General features: G+C 34.9%; 1 protein-coding gene across 2 annotated transcripts in view; it reads right to left on the minus strand.

Moving 5' to 3' along the window:
* The window catches only part of LAMA2 (laminin subunit alpha 2), a gene marked incomplete at both ends in the record, with an annotated part of 514626 nt that overhangs the window by 336830 nt on the left and 155756 nt on the right, over window positions 1-22040 (minus strand). For both annotated transcript variants that reach the window (XM_084228925.1, XM_084228924.1), the window contains one exon: window positions 1788-2030. In XM_084228925.1, the coding sequence (XP_084085051.1) occupies window positions 1788-2030 (243 nt within the window). The remainder of the gene's footprint in view (window positions 1-1787; window positions 2031-22040) is intronic.

Genomic DNA, 22040 nt, shown 5'->3' on the forward strand with positions numbered 1-22040 from the left:
AATAGACTTAAGGGAACATGTCACATGAGAAAGGTGAATAAGTTGTTAATAGTCACCATCATTGAGTGGTTTTTAGTGAATGTATAGAAGTGAAACCAATGTAACCAGTTCAACAAGCAACAGACATGTCTATCTCTTCCATATTGCAAGTTGATTTGGTCTAAAGCATAGAGAACCACCATTAATGAAGGGGATATGCTTTGTGGATTTGTATGACTGGCATGTTACTGTCTACCTAGGTATATTTTATGCTATTCAACTAATTTCTGGACTGTTTTTTAAAGGTAAAGAATAGCTTTATAAATATAAGATAATTATTAGTTTGGGTAAATAGAAGATTCAGAAGAAAAACAATAAAAAATTATACTCAAATATATTGTCTCTGTTCTCCCTCCCTTCTCTATATCCTCAGGCCAATCTGGCCAGGAACAGAAAGTCTCTGGGCACAAGGCAGGTTGAACAGCTGTTTGACTCACTGCATTTGACTCCTTGTCATTTGGCTGATTGAGATCTCTGCTGAGACACCACTTGAATTTTTTCCCCAAAACTGAACATGGAATTTGAAATATAGTGAGGTACAGGTATACATTCACATAATAATATTGCCAAAGGGACAGTGATTTATGTCAAAAATCTAATTTTCCTCCCATGGTGTTTAAAGAGATAAGCTTAGCCTGACAATGGTTAGCATGATAGAAGATGAATATGAGATTTCTGGAAATGTGAATATAAAAATGTTAGTGAGAAGACAATAATAGACATGTCATAAACAGAGATGTATGTAAGCAGTTAGACCAAGAGGAGGTAGGTCTCACATACACAAGGAAGACAGATTAGGGAAATATATTTAGAGAATCCAAGTTACTAAGACAAGGTTTAGGTATTTGAGAAAATACTACTAATAATAACAATAATAACACCAGTTATTATTGTATAAACTATTGTTATTATAGTAGCAGCAACAGAAACAGTTAATGTTTATAGAACATAGTGTATATATGTCAAGCATCACTGCTCTAATATTCAAAATATCAAAATTCACTTAATCTTATTGTCAATCATAAGTAATAAGAACTATTGTTCTCGTTTGAAGTTATGCAGACAAAACTGAGGCAGGAGAATTTAAGTCACCAGCTTAAGACCACACAGCTGGTAACAAGACATGGTTTGAATCTGTAGCTTAAAACCAATGAATGAATCGAAAATCTTAAGTACAGAATAGAAGGTACCATAAGGAAACAGAGTAGCTTTGAATTAAACTTATAATTAAATATAAACTAAGCAAGGTATGAGCAAAAGGAAGAAACCCCACTGTAATACTATGTGCTGACAGTAGAAAAACATGTAAAACTGACAGAATTTCCTTTTATTTAGGCCCTCTGTGTGAATTATATTTCTTCCCAAATCCACTTCTTTTTTCCCCACCTTCAGACCAGAGTACACAGAGAGCTAAGGCTTCTTTTAAGGATTCAATCCTTCTCCAATTATTACCAATCCTCATTGTCAGAAAAGTTCTCTTTATATGTTAAATTAATCATTGACTTTCCAAGTTAAACCCATTTCCTCTCCTCTGATCTTTATTGAGATGGGAGACACATACTAGATGAAGGTAGTTAACATTCTAATCACCTTGGGTTTTTCCTTTTTATTTAATAACTCATCTAAATGTACTTCTGCTAAATCCCATTTTAAAATCTCCCTGACATTAATTACTGATATATTCAAGTCTTTCTGACAGGCCTATTTTGCCATCTTAAATGTACTTACAGTGAGTTCTCTCATCTTACCTCTCCATTTTCCAAGGGGTGTATCTTGGAATAAAATGAAGTGCAGATGACCTCATCGTCTTTGGCATAGGACGGAGGTCCAGTGCGGGGATGAATATTGTAGAGGGTTAGGCACTCTGTGTCCGTCACAGCATGATACTGCCAAGGCTTATATTCAACATCATCAAGCGAGCGTTCCAAAATCCAGTTTCCAGGACGAGGGGAGTTGGCAGCTTTCACGATCACGTAGGCAATCTGGAACACCTGGGAGACAGTGACAACAACCTGTGTAACTTTGAATTCCAAAGTATTCTCACCATTTTATGTCAATGATAAGGCTTACTGCTACCATAGATGTTATTTCAGCTTTTATTCCATTACTCTATTATGTTCCCTGAAATGATTTTCCTGTTACATGTTCATATTTAATAACTTTTGGCTAACATGAGATATTTCATTTGACAGTGGTAGCTTTAAAAGAAATGGGTGAAGATTGGATTTTAGTTCTTTAACAAGTCATTGACATCTTTTCACCTAATTTTTAAACTTCCATCATAATCATCATCACCTAAAGCATTCGCTAGATATCCATTCACTTCCCTTACTGTGTTAGGGAGCATAAGGTATGTGTTAGAATTTCCGTATATGAATAATGCTTGCTAGTTTAGAAAACATGCTTACCTATGTCATCTAGTTCTCAGAAAAGTACATTGAGACATCGTTAGCATGACACAGAAACACAACTTGGAGCCCTGGAGGCACAATTCTGCTATAAAATTGGGATCCCAGCATTTATGTGAACTCCAGAAAAAGAATCTTCTTTCTCCCAACTTTTTGCTTCCTCTTCTACAAATTAAGGCTAATAAGTATACTATTGATATAACTGAAATAAGATAATGGAAGCAAAGTTCCTGGCAAAGGACTTGGCAGTGAATACACAATAAATCTCAATTCCTTTACATCCCCCCAAAGAAAACAATGGAGAAGTTCTAGTACATACATAAAACTGTTAGAAATTGGAACATGTTAAATGAAGGGTTCTATCATCTTCTGTGCAAGAGGTAAATATGTGCAAAAAGGATGGGTGATAGATAAAGAAAAGCATCAATTTAATGTAAATCGGTAGAGTGGCAACTAAGGGTAATATGGCAGTCATCTATTTCCAAATCTACATAAATCTTGATGATATAAAAAAAGATATACGTGATGTTTCAGATAGTGTGTATGTGCTTTTTATTGATGTGGTGCAAACTCCCTAATAATAATGCACAAGCATTGTTGAGTGACATTTATATGCAATGCCATGGGTAAAAAGGAAGATATAAGTTAGTTAAAATTACAGTTCCACCATCCTTGAGTTTATAATATATTGTAATAATGAGATATATCAAAAAATGTACTATTAAAGTAACATGCTATGTCTTTTTCAGTAAATACACTGAGACATGGCAACCATTCCAGCTAAAAGCTCTGGGTGATAAGGATCACAAGAAGGGTAAAACTGTGAGGACAGAACCATTAAAATAGGATTAAAGTATCTGCCATGTCGCAGAGGGAATCCTGAAAGGAATATTCCAGAAATAGCTTTATCTGCTTCATAGTTTTCACATGAAAACTTCATAAATACATATAAGGTATTTATGGTAAACTTAAGAAATTGAATATAAAAATAAGAAATACTGTTGTAGAAGGAATAATACAAATGAATCTAATGCAGGTCTTTTGAGATCTTTACAGATGTGGGGGTATGTATAATGAGAAGAGAATCATGAATCATCAAATAATTGAAAATTGGAAGAACTCTTGATTTTAAGCAAAGTGTTGGAAAAACTAGTGGTGAAAATGCTGAAATAATTCTTTATCTGTTGGTAATCACTGCGGCCCAAGACTCCCAAATACCTTCTCTCTCCTGAGACCATCTGGTTAACCTCAGCACAGCAAGAAATAGCCAAGACATCTGTTGTGATTGTCCTGGGCTTTGCTCTATTTTATTGAATCACTCCAGGTTGAAAATATTATAAATCTATATTTACAAAGGTATACAGGTAAGTATAGTTGCAGATAAACATACATATCTCTGTGTGTTTGTGTATATATATGTGTGTATGTAACTACTAAATGCATTTAGATAATTTGGGGAAAATATACTAAATATATTAAATATATTAAAGCTGCCACATTTATGAGCAGCAGTGGTTTGGGATAAGGAGTCAAGGAAAGAAGGAGAACTTTTATTTTTCAACAAATATTCTTCTGTATTGGCTGCATGAGCATAAATGTCTTAGTAAAATTATTTCAGTAAATTATTTTTTAAATAAAGATTGAAAAATTGAAGCAAAATAAGTACCAGAGATAAAACAAGAACAGAGCATAGTCCTACCAACCACTTTATTAAAAATTTACTATTGCTGCATTTTTTAGGTGTTAGTTATGGGAATTACTTCATTTAGATACTTCATATTCAACAACTCATGTCCATGGAACTGTTTTATAAAGAAATTCACTGAAGATTACCCCCTCAATTAATTTGATAAGACACAGTGAGACAATTATCTCTATTCCCCAATCTTAATTTCTGGAATTCTTAAAATATTTGTGACAAAGTCTGTAAAATGATACAGAATACAAACAACTAAAGTGTAAGTTCCCAAAGGGCAGAGATGCTACAACTCATAATTTTTAAGTGGTGGTTACTGAATACTTATTAGATTAAATTAAATAGGCAAAATCATTGCAACATGTTTCCATGTTACTTTTATTAACTTAAATTTTTCTGTTTTGTTAAAGCCTGAGTCCCATTCAACACTAGTATATTCTGTCACTTCCAGGGACTAAGGCACGGGTGTTTGTCCTACTATATCTCTACAAGCTAAGAAAATCACTAAAACACGATTACTCTGTTTCTTAAAGGCAAAACCATGGAAGAGATAATGAATATAAAACTGCATGCTCTGTGGGGAAAAAAAATCCAAGTATTTAAATTAACATCTTTCCTGGCAGAGAAAAGAAATGGCACAATATTTTTTTGAAAACAAAAATCAAAATAGAGAAATAACAAGCATAATCAGAACTCATCAGTACCCTTTAAAGAAATAAAGATAAAGTAGTGTTATAAAGACCTTTGTTTAGAAAGTAGCGTAGCAAACAAACAAGAAACAGCCAAATTCTGTTGGAGTTACAATGTGAATTTATAACATGGGAGCTTCTGGTTTGGCTCTGAGATAATAAATGAAATCCATGGAAAAAAAGTTATGCTAGAAACCCCACAGATTCTTTCTATAATTCAATATAACAGCCACAATAAGTGACATGGAAAAGTAGTCACTGCCTTGGAGAATATTAGAGGAGTCCCATTTCAAAACAATATCTCTCTTTCATTTATTTTCAATGGATTCTTTCACATTTCATGCAAAATTAATTAAATTAGCTGGCATGCAGTACTTTGAATAAACTTTTAAAAATGTGGAAGATAGCATTATTGTAGAACACAGTGAGTAGTAGAAATATTCTTTGAAGTCCTCAGTGAATGACTGAAATTTTTAACAGCCATTTTCTAAACACTCTAGTTTTAATGACCCTAATAGAATAATTCTCTAATGTTCCTATGCCACTTTTATTAACTATGTCTTGTATTCTCAATATTCAGACTCTTCAAAATTAGTAGTTATGATACCTATTTTCAGTTTAATACCTGCATGGTATTCCAAAAGGAAAATGAATAACTCTTTATAAATTACAAAAATGCTGTGGTGTTAGGCTTCAAGGAACCACAGATATGTAGAGGACTTTTTATCAACTGGGTGTCTGAAAAAAATTCAAAAATAGTTTTGGAGATTTTAACAGATGTTTTACATTTTACAGCAACAAAGAGAGACTTCATAATCTATTTATATGTCATCTAACAAAATATCATGTAATTACTTCACTGATGTAACATTAAATGAGACGGTCATTCTATAATAAGAAAAGTATTAAGAACTTGATTTCATTTAGATTGGAATTGAAGAAGAGTGTCTGTTTGAAGAGGCCTTTAATCCTAAAGTAACAAGTTACATACAACCAACATACAATGACACTTTCCAAGGTTTTTCACATTGTGGCTGAGATAAAATGTGCCTGGAAATGAATAACCTAGGAATTCTTGCCACTTTAACTTTTGTCCTGGGGCTGTATAGCTTAGTTCATCCATAACCCATACTGGTTACTCTGACATCCAGAACCAATTTCTAGCACATTCATTGCTATATCTGAAGTTTTTTTAAATATATGATTTCTGCAACAGCTCTCAGCAACCCACTGTACCCCAATTCCTTTTCTTTTTCTATTTTTTTCCAAAAGAATCACAGATCTAGGAAAATACTACCAAAGAATAGTATGTTTTGGTGATTTTACTGAGACTTTTGTATCACTGGAACATTGTTAGAAGAGACAGGTTAAAGTGAAATTCCTTAACAATGTAACACCATCATAGGAACAGTGTTTCTTATAGGCTGATTCCATAAAAGGCAAAACTTATTAATGAGGATCACTCTTTACAGAAGGTGATACTTCATCCTTCTCATAGAACTTGATCAGAATTGCTCTTCCATATATTCTTTCCTAATCCCTCAAAAGAACAACATACGATCATCTAATTTCTGCCCACTGTTGAGTTCTGCCTCCCTCCTCATTATTGTTATCTGCCTGTGAACCTGTTATAGCAAATAGTTGTCCATATTAAATATATGAATAAAAGCTGTTTAATTTTGAAAAAGATTTTGCAATATTCTAGTACCTGCTGTTGTTCTAGATATGGATTTGAACATTTTCATATGCTATGATTCCATCTCTACTATATTTTAAAAATTTATCTGCATTCTTATTCTAATAATGTGGATGTCACATTCTCTTGTTTATCCATATGGTAAATGAAGTTTCTGAAAGCCATAAAAGTTATAATATCAGAACCAGAAGGGATCTTTAAAATGTTGAGATTCCAAGTTTGGCACCCTTTGGACAAATCTGGCAAGTTTTATAGACACTCTGTGTTTCTGTGTTTAAGTTGATACAGTTCCCATAATTACTCTCTCTTTCACCTGAGAATTCGAAGAATTGAAGTGGAAACTAATAACAGCAAACAAAAGAGGATGAGGAGGACTCAGCTTTTTTTTTTTTTTTTTTTTTGGAAGGTCCAGGAATGTTGACTGATAGAGAAGAGTAGAGGTTATGGCCTAAAGTATAGTTGTCCCCAAGGAAGTCTGTCAGAACCTCATGGTGGCAAGTCTGACCAGAAACAGGGCTAAGAAGCAAACTGATAGCAGGGAATTCATTGAAAATATAAGCACAATAGAAGATTCACTCAATGACCCACCCCCACCAAAGTACCAAGTTCTTATTCCCCAGCAAAAATTTCTGAACAATTGCAAAGAATAACTGGGTCACAATAATCTTAAATTTTTCTAAAGAGATTTACAGATTTTGATAATGGTATTATTGGGTCTATGTTGATTCAAGTCAAATTCTAATAATAAAGGTTTTTAAATGATGCTCCAAAAAAATAAGCTGGAAATGCATCCAATTATTATTTTCTGTGTGAGTTTTATGTCCTCTCTAAACTTACACTTAAGTCAATAAACCCAGAATAAAGTGGTGGGGAGTTCATAAGACAGCCCCCTTTCCTGCATGCACTTTCAGACAAATTCATTTGCAATAATTTTCCACACTGAAATGATCTGCAACTGTCACTTGGTTAGAATGCACAGCCTATTTATTCCTCCCCCCACCCCACAGCAAGTGTATATTACAATTTCTAAGTGTGAATTTAATGAGTTGCAGGTAAGCAAATGTGCCATTTCACCTCAGGGTAAGTGGCTCCCCTGTTGCTGAGGAAACAGAAACACTCTGTCCTAAATTAAAACATTTTTTTTATATTCACATTAAAGTCGTGTGAAGTTTATACATTCAAAAATGAATTAGTCTACCACACCAATATTTCTAAGAAACAATAATCTAACTGGATGACTAATGACAATAATTTGAAGATAAAATACTCAATTATTTGTTGAAATTGTCTTTTGTTAAGGGTTTTAATCAATGCCTAACTACTCATAGTGAAGTAATTGAAAGACTTCTATCACACTGCAAAAGAGAAGGTCCCAATTTTTAGCACTGAAAAACAAGAGTTAATTTCAGCTCTCCCTAAGTTAATGTATAAGTATAAAGCAATTTCATTTTATCATTAAAAAATACAATTTTTTTCTTCAGAACTTGATAAGTTGATTATAATATTTATTTGGAAGACATAATGAGCAAGAAAACCTGATATAAAAGAACAGTGAATGGAAGCTTGTTTGTTAAAAAAAAAAAAACAATTTGTGGAAAAAATTGCAGTTATACATGACTGGGGAACCTATTGAAACCATGAATCTATAGTTACTGATAGCACCAAGGACACAATTAGCAAAATCCAGAATGTGGAAACTTCTATCCAACAAACATGTTTTTTTTTTAATCAAAAAGTAAATTACAATGAGATTAACAAACAATGAGATTATAAATACATAAGTGATAGGCTAAACAAATGCAATATTCAACTTCAGGTGCATCTGATTCAACTAGTTATTAAAAATTTCGAAGTAAATGTGATACATTTGAACACAACTGGATACTTGTTAATATTAAAGTAGTAGCAATAGCATTAATTTTTAGGTGTGATAATGACGTTGTTAACAAAAGAAACATTCTTCAGAGAAACAATAAAATATAGAGAAAGTGACATATATAGAATTTGCTTTCACATAATCTGCAGTGGGGGGAGAAGGGATAAGTCAGGCTAAGGATGAGTGTGGAGTCAATACAAGAAAGCCATAAGCTATTTCTGACAGGTTGGTGTTGGGTGCATCTGGATCCATAGTATTTGTCTCTAATTTTTGAGTAGGATAATATTTATAAAGCTAAAAAATGATTAATGATACATCTTATTTAATAAACAAATAAGTCTCTTTCACATAATGTCTTTAGCACTACTGGTAATTTTTGTGCTTGTTCTAACACTGCAAACATTTAATGCATATTCTTTATTATCTCAATAAATGGTTAACACTGCTTCATACTGTGTGAACATACTGCATTCTGAGTTCAAGAAATATATCTTAACAATTCTTTCAAATTAATTATCAACTCTAAAGGGCATTGCTATCCCAGAAGGTATCACAATTTTAATACAGTCTGAAGAAAACTAGCAATGTGAACAACGGAATCCATACTGGAATGAATAAGGTCCTCCCTTAGCTTATTAATGCATTTAGTGTCCCATGCTTCATTAAGTTGCTATCATTTTTAATAATGTTAGCTGCAGGTAAAGCTCAGACAAGCATTTTTTTTCTCTTTAGCACTACTCTTGACATCTATTCTTTCCTCACATATTTCTCTCTCATTTGAAACAATCTATAGTTTAAAAAGATTGACCTGCATCCCATGAGCAAGCCATTGGCACAGCATGGCTTTCACACCAGTTATTGGTAAAAGAGCAGGTAGGCTGAGTCCCCCAAAGAACATGACAGTCCTTTCAATGAAGCCTCACAGAGCACAATATTGGCGTGAATCACAAACAGTCATAAATGTGACAATTTAAATTTTGCCTTCTGAAAATTATTCACCCTGGAGACATACGCAGCATTGCCTTTGTTTTTGTGCTTCTATAGTTACCAGGGTAAGAAGAATCTACTCATTCTCCAATTTATGACATTGCAGACATGAATGAATCACTCGAGTTCAAAGCATTTGGGAAATAATAGCATAGATTTGTAGTGATGAGGGAAGTTAGAAACATAACGTTAACAGTGCACAGAATAACAAATCAAAGACAGAATAGAACTTTCTGATCTTGGTTCATGAATTCTTTCAACAGATCAGAGTCACTTAGCACTTATTCCATTTTAGCTATTACAAATAAAATAGCATCAGCAATTTTCATGCTTATATACTGCTCCCACTTTCTTGTCTTTCTCTAGGAACTTCCTTAAGCATAGTCTGTATCTTCTGCTGCTTATGACATTACCACCCTTCCCCTATTTAATCCCCCACAGCCCATGTATAACCCAAACCCTACTTTAATCACTTTCAGAAGAGTTGCCAACAACCAGCTGAAAATTCACGGATTTCCCCCCCCCCCATCTTTTTCTTTGAAGCTTCCACAATTTTTAACAGTTCTCCCTCTTTCTGAAATTCTTTTTCTTTGGAAAAAAAAGTATTTATTTATAATTATGGGATTTTTAAGGAAAAAACTTTTTTTTCTTATTATAACTTTTTTGCCTACAATTGAAAGTAAACAAAGGGAAAAGTGAGAGTGAAAACAGAGGAATTTTCAGAAGGTATCACTTCCTGAATTTTTCTCCAAACTCTATATAGGAGTCTGATATAGTTGGTTTTTTTTTTTTGTAATTTGAGTTTCTTTAACAAATGTGTATTCTGTTGTTCCCTTTTGCAATAATCTTTTCATTGGGAAAAGTAAGATTTTTTTTTACTGCCTACTATTTTGCAAGGCACTTCAGCGTGTAAAAATGTGTTCCTGCTAATAAGAACTCTATGAGATGGATAGGAACTGATTAAAAAACTGAAATGAGAGGACAGGATAATGGCCCCTAAATGATGTCCATGGCTTAGTCCATGGAACCAGTGAATGTATAATCTTATATGGCAAAGGGCACACTGTAGCTATTTAATGAAGACATTAAGACAGGAAGATATCCCTCAATTAACCTGCTGCATCCCATGTAATCACATGTGTCCTTACAAATAAAAAAAAGGGAAACAAAAGAGGTCAAAATAATGAAATGTAAGAAGGATTCAACCCACTGGACACTTTGAAGATGGAGAAAGAGGCCACATGTCAAGGGAGGTAGAAGGTCTATAAGAGCAGGAAAAAAAATCAAGGAAACAGATTCTTCCCCTTGAAGTTCCAGAAGAGACTGCAACACTGCCCACACCTGGATTTTAGTCCAGTGAGGCTCATGTCAGATTTTTAACCTATAAATCTGTAAGGTAATAAATATGAATTTCTTGTGTGTTTACATAAAAAATGTTGGTAGTATTTCTGATGGCAGCAATGGAAAACCAATAACTTGCTCCTCTCCACATGATTAGTAAATCATGGAGCATGTTTATAGATCCATTTTTTTTCTAATTTTTCCTTTATATATAATAATACATGCCATATCAATGAATATTTCAACTAACTCATTTGTACAGATATTTTCTAAGTCTCGATATCTAACCAACCCACATTCTAATATCCCATTTTAGATTTCAAACTAACAATTGAACATCTCTAATAACAATTACATTTTACCTTATAAAGAAGAAATTTTGCCCTTGTTTTGCATCAAATCTAAGTTATAAGCTGTTAATAGTTGAAGCTATAGAATACATTTTTTAATATAATAGTAATGTTTAATTTTAATAATGTTAGCTTTATTTTTTTTGAGGTAACAATGATGATAATATTTCATATAATTTGGAGGTATAGGGCCTCCCCGGTGGCGCAGCGGTTGAGCGCTGGGTTGCGAAGCTGCCTGCGGTCTCTGAGGCACCGGTTCGATCCCCGGCTGCTCCCCGGCCACCAGAGGAGGGTCCCACATGGCGCGCAGACCTCTCCTGCCGCCCGCTGCTCCCCTCAGCAGTGTACTTCGGTCCTTCTGCCTGCTCTGCTCCCCGCTCTGGCTCTGGTGAATTCTTTCACCCTCCCGCGCTTCTGACTGTACCCAGTGCTTGTATAAATAAATAAATAAACCAGAAAAAAGAAAAAAGAAACTTTCTAAAAAAAAAAATTTGGAGGTATAGGTTCACACCTATATATATACATATATATATGAATGAATAATGAATATGTGTGTGTGTGTGTGTGTGTTACCTCACTATATTCAGCACAAAAGCACCTATAATCCTCCACCATAATCCATCTGGTCCCCTCTACCCTTTGCTCCCAAACCCTCCTCCTCTCTTTCTGGAAGCTTCAATTCTACAGTCATATTTCTAGAAATAGTTTTGAATTTGATTTTCTATTTTATTTGTAGTCCTCATATGAGTTTAATAATTTAGTATTTATCTTTCTCCTTCTGATTTATTTTGTTTAACATAATCACTTCCAGTTCTAGCCACATTATTGAAAATAGCAAGAATTAACCTTTCTTTTCTATTTATTTTCTTACATCACTGTTAATATTTGGAGAGTATTTGATTTCTCCCTTCAAGTGTAGTCCTTGTCTTCTGTTATTTATTTTTTTTGTAGCTAAGCAGTTTTCTATTGTGTATATGTACTACATATTCTTTATCTACTTCTCTGTCATTAGGCATTTAGACTTTTTCCTTAAGTCGGATTGTACATTGTCCTGCAATGCTTATGGGAGAGCAAATATCCTTTCAAATTAGTATGTTTGCATTCTTCAGCTAGATATCTAGGAGTGGCATTGCTAGATCACATGGCAGATTTATTTTTAATACACGTATGTAATTTAATGCATGTATACATATAGATGCTCAATTATTTTTTTAATTAAATTGAGTATTTGAGCAACAATATCACCCTCAGATGAACCAAGGTGGTTACTCTGAAGTTAATTCTACAAGTACGTAAAAAGTGAACCCACATAACCATCATACAATATTAAGAAGTACGGGGGGCCCCCCTGGTGGCGCAAGGGGTTAAGCAACACACTATGAAGCAATTCGCAGCTTCTGCAGCACGAGTTTGATCCCCGGCCGGCCAGGGAACAACCCACATGGTGAAGCAGACCTCTCCTGTCTTGCCCACTGCTCCCCTCAGCAGTGTATTTCAGTCAGTCTGCCTGTTCTGTTCCCCATTCTGTCTCTGGTGAATCCTCTCACCCCCCGCATCTCTGGCCTGTACGCCAGCTCTTATATGCATAAATAAATAAATCTTTAAAAAAAAAGAAGTACAGATGACATATGCCTCATCAATGACAGAGGAGAAATTCTATAAAAAAACATAATCTTAAATAAACCCAAATCCAATATTCTTCCTCTGAAATAAAAATTTGCAAAAGAGAACATTTTGCCAAGGTTTGTCAAACTGGCCTTTACTCCAAATTTTAAAGAAGTGACCTCACTTGCCAGTGAAGTGTGAAAAGTGTAAATGAAATGAAAAATGAGAAAACTGCACAGCCTGATGTCATTTCAGCTGAGATTTAAAAAATAAGGATCGGAAACTGCACTCATATAACTTATACAGACATTTTCTAAAGATTGAGTGTCAAAAAATTGCAACAAATATATCTGAAAGACTACCATTTTAAGAGGACATATGATGAAGTTCTTACAACTACCCTATAGATTCTTCTCTCTTTGTATTCAACCTAGATTTCTGATTCCTATTGAGTTAGAAACTTATCAAATCACAATGTAACTTTGGTGATGTCAAGTCAAAAATGATTTATGAAAGTGCTGAGAGCTGGATTTCTGAAGCTCCCAAAGAATCTATATCACAAACAGCACTTAGAGAATTTCTGTCTTGTCTATAACGCCTTCACAAGCAAGTGTTGTGCTGTTACCAAGTTTGCTTACTCATGAACTTTCCAAAGCTCTCTATCCATGAAGTCCTAATTGGTTGCACCAGATAAAAAGTTCTTTTAACTTTTATAAATCCACATCACTAGAGAAAACCAAGGTTAATCAAATTAGGACTCATTCTGCAGGAGACCAAAAAAAAAATGCCTAAAAAGTGACATAGAACATTTTTCTAACATTGAAATCCTTCCAGTAAGCAGGTTATGAGTGGCACTAAAGGTCATGGTTATAGTTGTCCAGAAAATGAGCAAATATTTTGGATATTTCCTGTCATGTCCTATGGTGAGCATTCTATCAGACTTTTAACATGATTAACTTATCCCTAAAGCCTTCACTTACAAGAACCCTGCAGGCATTGCCATTGAAAGTATAACTAAATATAGCCATTGAATTCTGAATCTGAAATCACTATCCAATAAAACATTTAATCACAATGTCTAGACACAAATCTTATAGAATAATGTATCTTTGGAAAGAAAAGTATTTCACTATTATGGAGCCAAATTCTATCTCATTTGCTATGTCCAAGCATAAAACATGATCTATAGTGCTTTTTGAGAAGTTTCATTGACTACAATTAATCAACATCAAATTGCAAGATCATCAATAGTAAAATCTGACACTATGAATTAAGTCCATCAAAAAAACAGAATGGATGACAGCAGAATACGCTTGCAATTTGTCCATAAACATATACATAAGGGTAATAATAAAGACACCATAAACAACACTTCAATGAAGTGTTTCAATCTAAACACATGTGAGATTGTTGTTAAATAACTGCAGCTATTAACAAAATATTGCAAAGGGTATGAGTTTACATTTTCTTATCCCAGATTCTGACCCAAGACTTTATATCTTCAGTAAATATAAAAATGTCATTTCAAATAGTGATTGCAAACAGTAGGTATTAAATACAGTCATTTATTGAGGGCAGACTTTAAAAAAGTTTGTATGAAGGAGACACTTCCATTACTTGCCTGTTCAGCATAATACACTATCAAGTATCATCATAGACAGAGGTGAAGAATATCAGTATGACTATTAAAATTCTTGAATGTAATCTTTTTGTGACTAGGTCATAAACTTTAAAAATTATAATGCAAACCAAAAGAAGGTCATGATTTGAATTGTAGATATTCTTGACAAGAACAACATTTCAGACATGAATCAAATGCTTAAAATACACAGCATACTGGACAAACTTCAGATCAAATTTTCCTGTCTAACCACAAATGAAATTAAGTATGAATATAATACATTTAAATGTCAACATTCTCAGAAATCTCTTCAGGGAGACCAAAAGAGAATATCCAAATGGATACTAGAGTGCTTCCTTGATTAAGAAGGCTGAGAAGGACAGTTGCATGGGCAGTGAAATTTACTTTTGCTAGTATTAATCTCACAATTGTTTTTAATATTCATATTATAGATTCTAATATTTTGTATTTCCATATGTTTTAATAGCCCACAAAGTGATAGGTATCCCAAAAAATGATATACCAATCACTGATTGGTTTATTATACAAATGTCATTGAACAACACATTATTTATTCTACCAGCCATTAATCTAGATATTGAAATACCCTGGTAAAGACATAAAAAGTCCCTCCCTCACAGCAACCACATTTGAGAAAAACAGGGACTACATCGTGGTATGTCAGTCAGCCTGCCAATTGTATGTATCTCTTTCCAACTCCTTGCTCAATACTGTCATAGCTTGAAATCAATCATGATAGGGATTTGTACCACAGAACATGACTAACACTAAAAATAAGATCTTTCTTTATCTCCTGGAGAGTTAAAGATTTGTCAGGACTCCTGTAACAAACAAGGTATATAAATAATATAATATTAAGTAGAGGCTTCTATAATAGATGGTGATTGGGGAAGGGTTTTCTTTAAAGATGACACTTGAGCAAAAACCTCCATTACACAAGGAATGAAGCCACATCAAGATCATGTAAAAAGGCATCTAAGGCAGAAGATATAACAAGTGTAAAAAACCTGATGCAGGAATGAACTTGGTTCATTCTAAGGTCAATGTGACTAAAATAAAATTGGAGTATGAGATTATGGGCAGCTATGATTCTAGAGAGGTACACAAGGCCAGATCATTCAGGCTGTATAGAATGTGACAAGGAATATGGCTTTCAGTCTACATATGTTAGGCAGCTAGTGGAGCAGAGGGGTGATAAGATCCAGTTTATATATTTTGCTGTCTCTGTTTTTTGTTGAATAGGCTATGAAGAGGGAATACAAAAGCAGAGCACTAGTCAGAAGGCTATTTTACTAGTCCTGGTGAGAGATGATGGTGAAATAGATTAGGATTGTAGTGATCAGATAATAAACAGTGGTAGGAGACAGAGTATTTTGAGTTTACAGAACTTGTATCAGAAGTATTAGGAGAAAAGAATAATTAAAGATAATTCCTAGGTTTTTATTTTTTTATTTGCCTAAAAAACTAGGTTAAAAGTGGTATTATTGCTGACATGGTGCATGTCTTGGGGAAATAAATAATTGAGATTTCTGTTCTAAGCTGTAAAATTTGTGAAGCTCTATTAAATGGGCAGGTGGGGTTGCTGGTTAAGAGTTAAGAGACAGTGCTAAATGGGCTCTGCCACCTGGGGAGATTTCACAATCTCCTGCACCTCATTTTGTCCTCTATCTGGACAATGGAAATAATAATAGACTACTATCATGAAATTGTGATTATTACAGGTCATAATATATGTGAGGTGCTAGAGTAATGTCCAGCCCATTCTAAGCACTCACTAAATATTAGTTATTGGGATTCACAGCAACACTTTCATCTTTTTTATAGCAAAGATATATGGTTTCACTTGTTGAATTATTCCTAGAACTTTGAAAGGAAAAGAAGTGCATATCAAGTTCACAAGAAAATCTAGATGTATTTTGAAAATTTTAAGTGAGAAAAAGACAGAGACAGAGAAACAAAGAGAAACTAGATTCGTGGATAAATATCTTCTAGTTGGTAGTAAAGTCTAGTTGACTCCTCACTCCCATCTATCCTAATTTTACCTGCCAACAGTGATTTAGTTTTGGCTTATTTGTTTTGTTTTGCTTTCTTTGCTTTGGTTTTATTATTGCAATGAATAGAGAATGAAGGAAATTATACATAATGCAATGGCAGAGAACACTTTTCAGTTATTCTATATTAAGGGAGATTTGTATTTGGTTGAAAGGTCATGGGCTAGCTCCCATGACATTGGCGGGAACCATAAAGTCCTTGGTTTTCCTGAAATTCTGCTAAGTGTTCTTTTCACTTGCATTGCATTTCAGAAAATTGCTACCCTCAGGAGGTATGGAAGCAGGAACATGATCTGTAAGACTATATGTTTACAATTTAATTTCAATTAAATTTTAAAGATTAGATAGTTATATGAGGAAAATGTTGTATTATAATATCCATTTAACAAAAGTTAGTTTAAAAGGATACAAAAATTTACTAACATTATGCTACCAACTTAAATATGTATATGAGTATGTGTAGAAGAGAACAGGAAAAAAATGAAAATGTTAGTGGTATTACTAACTTTTTTAAGACAATGAAGAATAATCTATACCAGAAAGTTACTTGATAAAGCTATATTTGCTATGAAAGCCAGGTAGATAATGTCTAAATATATAAGGAGGTGGGGGGAAGCAGGAAGAATAGGAGTTCAGCTTTTCATCCTAACATGTGTACATGTTTAATTTGCCCTCGACCAAAACTCCAGTGCCAGTACTCCCAAAATTATAGTTTTGTTAACAAATGGCCAGTCAATAAATTTTGATAAAAAAATAAAAACAAGAACTCATTGGCAAACAAAAAATATTTCAAAATAAAATTTAAGAGCACTCATTTTAAAACATGAGAATTGGTATAATTTTATTTTATTTTATTTTTTAAAGATTTATTTATTTATTTATTTATACAGCACTGGGTACAGTCAGAAGCACAGGAGGGTAAGATAATTCACCAGAGCCAGAGCAGGGAGCAGAGCAGGCACACGGACGAAGTACACTGCTGAGGGGAGCAGAGGGCGGCAGGAGAGTTCTGCGAGCCATGTGGGACCCTCACCCTGCGGCCAGGGATCGAAATGGTGCTGCAGAGGCTGCAGGCAGCTTTGCAGCCCAGCGCTCAACTGCTGCACCACCAGGGAGGCCCGAGAATTAGTATAATTTTAAAGAGAAATAAGGAAAACGATTTGATAAAATGTATTTATCACAGCACGTGGTTTATAAATAATTTTGGATTTAGTAGTTTAATGAAAATCAGAGTTAAACTTAGTTAGAATAAGCAATATATAGACAGGGAATAAAGATTATCAAAAGGTAATTGAGAGGGAGACTCCCTGGTGGCGCAAGGAGTTAAGATGCAGCATTATGAAGCTATCTTCATTACTGCAGCAAGAGTTTGATCCCCAGCCAGGGAGCTGACCCACATGGCACAGCAGACCTCTCCTGTCTCCCATGCTGCTCCCCTCAGCAGTGTATTTCAGTAGATCTGCTTGTTCTGCTCCCTACTCTGTCTCTGGTGAATCCTTTCACACCCCTCCTCACATCTCTGGCCTGTACCCCAGTTCTTCTATGTATAAATAAATAAATCTTTAAAAAAAAGATAATTGACAATATAGCTAAATTTAGAAAGGTCTATTTAAAAACCTTAGTATTTTCATATTGCTAAAAAAGTTTCATTTTTATGAAAAAAAGTGTTTTAAGTTAAACAATATTATTTCATAAACTTTGCTCTTCATCTGCAACAAAAAATGACTATGTCCTCTCCTTCCAACAGAGTCTATGTTATCCACGAGACTGTTTCAGAAAGGATGAAGTTCATGAAGAGAAAACTTCTTGAATATTGAAAATACTCATCAAAAAATCATAACTTCTTCAAAATGCTAAATGCAATGTCTACTTTTTTTTATTGTGATAGCACTGATCTAGAACACTGTATATGATTTAGGGGAATAAGTTCACAACTCCTCAGGTGTCATTATACCATACCCACCATCAAAGCACCCCAAATCCTTTACCATTGACCACTGGGCCTCCCACCACTTTGTTCCCATCTTCCTCTCCTAGTAACCTCAATTCTGCTGTCATATTGCTGGGATTTGTTCTGGCCTAATTTTGACCATTCCTTTGTTTTGTTTCTCTATAGTCCACATAAGTGAAATGATCCAGTATTTCTTTCTGTCTTTCTCTTTCTGACTTATTTCATAAGAGCCTTGTTCTTTATTTAGAGTATTATCTCCTTTAAGTTCATTCCCAAGACAAAAATCCATACATTATGTAATCAAAATAGACAACTGATTTTGTTGAAATGGAACCTTTTGGAAATTTAAAAGTGGTCTTCTATAGGAGAAGTAACATACTACACCCACCCTAACTTTACTGAGTATTTATAACATTTCGATTACTAAAAAGTAAAGAGTCCACCAAGATGGGGCAGAGTTCAGAAACCAGACTTTCCTCCTCCATATAGTCACAACTAAGTTGCAGCAGAACAAAATTAATAACCTCTGAAAGAAAAATGGATCATTTCATTATACATCAGGAGCAACTGATCAGTGGAATGGGGTAGGAAAAGACTTTAATTGAACTGTGTGTTCAGTGACACTAGGACAAAGCAGAACAGGAACAGGAGGGATGGTTTGTGTGTGGAATTCCTTAGAATTGTTGACTCACAGGCACATCCCAACATCTGGGACTCTGGAGACCCACTGCTGTGCTAGATAAGGGGGTGCACAGTGTTGGCATCCAGGACAGAAGACACACTATTGGAGAGGTATAGGAGCAGTGTTACAAAGTAATGATTACTGATCTGAACTTGAAACTCCCAAAATAGAGCAGCTGGAACTAGCAGAAACAGCCAAGTTAGATCACCGTGTCTCCTCATAGAGGAGGCTACTACCTGAAGTTTGAGGCTGGGATATTCAAAATACCTGCCAACACCACTCCCCAACCAGGTCTAAAACCAATGTAACAAATGAACATTTTAATTACCCAGAATTTAAGCACCTGTTAACAACTGGCGCAAACACTCTAGGATAGGAAAGAAAAAAGAACAACTCCTGGCGTGTGACCTCGATTCAAATACAATCCATGCCCAATGCTGCATTTAGTGCTCAAATATAGCCTAAAGGAGAAAGGATACATGATATTATACAATACATGTTGGGGCCTTCCTGGTAGTGCAAGTGGTTAAGAAGCAACCTATGAAGCTATCTGCAGCCACTGCAGCAGCACAAGTTCAATCCCCAGCCAGGGAGCTACCCACATGGTGCAGCAGACCTCTCCTGGCTCACCCGCTGCTCCCGTCAGCAGAATATTTCAGTCAGTCTCCTGTTCTGTTCCCCACTCTGTCTCTGGTGAATCTTCTCACCCCCCCCCCCGATACTGCTCTCCTGTACCCAAGTTCTTGTATGCATAAACAAATAAATCTTTAAGACACTTTGAGGAGTGTGGAGGCAGGAATGGACCACTGAGCAGGTTTTCTGATCCAGCAGACCGGGTAAAGGAGGAGTCAGAGTCCTCAGTGATTTTTGCAGGTCTTTTGTTGGGGTTCACCAGGCATATGGCAGGCAGGAGTGCTGGGGGGCCGGGAGACTGGCAGGCCTCCCAGCCCCCAGAAGATCTTCACTCTGGGCTTTCCGGCCTTCTTTCAGCTTCTGCTTCTCTTGCTTCTCTCTCGGTGTCTCTTTCGGCTTCTACTGGCATCCCTGTGACGCCATCCTTAAAAGCACAGTCTTAGCGCAGGTGTACCCACTTCAGGTGCCCGCCATCAGGCATGCATTCAGGATCACAGGGTTCCCTCATCTATCCTGATGGCGGGAGGGCAGAAAAGCCTGATTTTTTACCTTACCCTACAAGGAGTTGGACTTGAAATGGGATCACTATGAATCTTCACCTACACCACTGGTACCCCACAGCATGATCAGAAATTTGAATCCCTGATGCTCACCAGAGGTAACCCTTCAGGGCCCTACATCCCTCGTTCCCTTCTACCGATTACCAGATTTCCAATCACTTCAACAGATGCAAAGGCAGAAGACTGAAAGTATACTTACTACAACCCATAAAAACTAAAAAACTAAAAATGATGGGACAAAAGAGCATACCACAAATTCAGGAGCAAAGCATATAAGCAAAACACAAACAAACCAAAAGGAAAAGAAAAAACACGAGAGTCTTAGTTGAGCCAAACTGTGGAATATGTCTGAAGCACCATTTAAGGGGTTACAGGTATAAGGACACTCATTGAACTAAAAAAATACATGGATGATTAAAAAAAAAAAACAACAGGAACATAATGAAGATCAAGAAAACATAACAGCTACAATCATAAATAATGAGTCTAAAAAATACTATAAACAAATTTAAAAATACAGTTGAGCACCTCAACAGCAGACAAATACAGACAATGGAGAGAACTAAAAGCTAGAAAGCACAATGTTGAGGAACATGCAAATAGAACAACAAAGAGAAAGAAAAAAGAATAAAATGAAAATAGTGTAAGCACCCTTGGGGATAACCTAAAGAGAAATATCATCTGCATCATGGGGATCCAGAAGGAGAATAGAAAGAGAAAGGCATAGGAAAGTTATTTAAATAATTGCTAAAAACCATCTCAGGCTGAGAAATCAATCACATGTTGTGATTCAAAAGGCCCAATGAGTTCCCCCCTTAAAAATGCCAGATAGACTACACACCAAAACACACTACATAAAAGCTGTTGAAATCCAAACACAAGGACAAAATACTAAAATCATCAAGAGAAAAAAGGAGTAACCTATATAAGGGAACACCAACTAGACTGTCAGCAGACATTTTTGTAGAAACACTACAAGCAAGGAGAGAATACCAGGAGATATTTAAAGTACTTAAAGAAAATGATTTCCAGCCTAGAATCCTTTAGCCTACAAAATTAACATTCAAGGCAGAAGAAATGAATTTCGATTCATACCACTCCTAGGAGAGGAATAATTTATAGATTTATATAATTTTACTACAGAGGAAGGAGATAGCATAATTAAGAAAGTAATGTCAGAGTAACACAAAGAGGAAAACTCAGAGACAGAAATGTCCCACAAGCTTTCATTTATTCAACCAAAGTATGAATTCTATTTAATGTCTGTTAGTAATATGAACTTTAAAGCTATGTAGATATATAAACATTCAGACAGATTTCTTAGTGAGTACTGGAGAGAAGTTAAATGCCCTTCCTGAAGAAAATCAACAGATCACACTCAAATATATGAAATAAGTACTTAAACTTCTGAAAATCATTTTGACTGAATTGGATCAATGTTGCTCTATCTCAAGTCTGCTAGCATAGTGCTTATTCCATTGTAACTGTAATTGCCAAAAGAATGTTATCAAAGGCCCACAAATTCTGCATGATTTACTAAAGAAAAGTATTTAAATTAACCAATGAATAAAATTTTAATGCAATACTTCTCCCCAAAAAGTTTCAAAAGGGTCAATAACACAGATATTTAAATAGTTACTCAGTATTTTGAGTTATAGCTGTACCTATATGTTAGAGATTAGAAACATTTTGGTAAATTTCTAATTTTAACTTAGGCAGAGTTTTAAAATTCAATGCCTTTTTATATATTGAATCTGTTTTTAGTGAGATTATGACAATTACTGGCATGTACATATCACAAGGTATATTGCATTTAATAATAAAGAAGTCCTCG

This window comes from Talpa europaea (assembly GCF_964194135.1).
Source record: "Talpa europaea genome assembly, chromosome: 2".
Taxonomy (NCBI): Eukaryota; Metazoa; Chordata; class Mammalia; order Eulipotyphla; family Talpidae; genus Talpa; species Talpa europaea.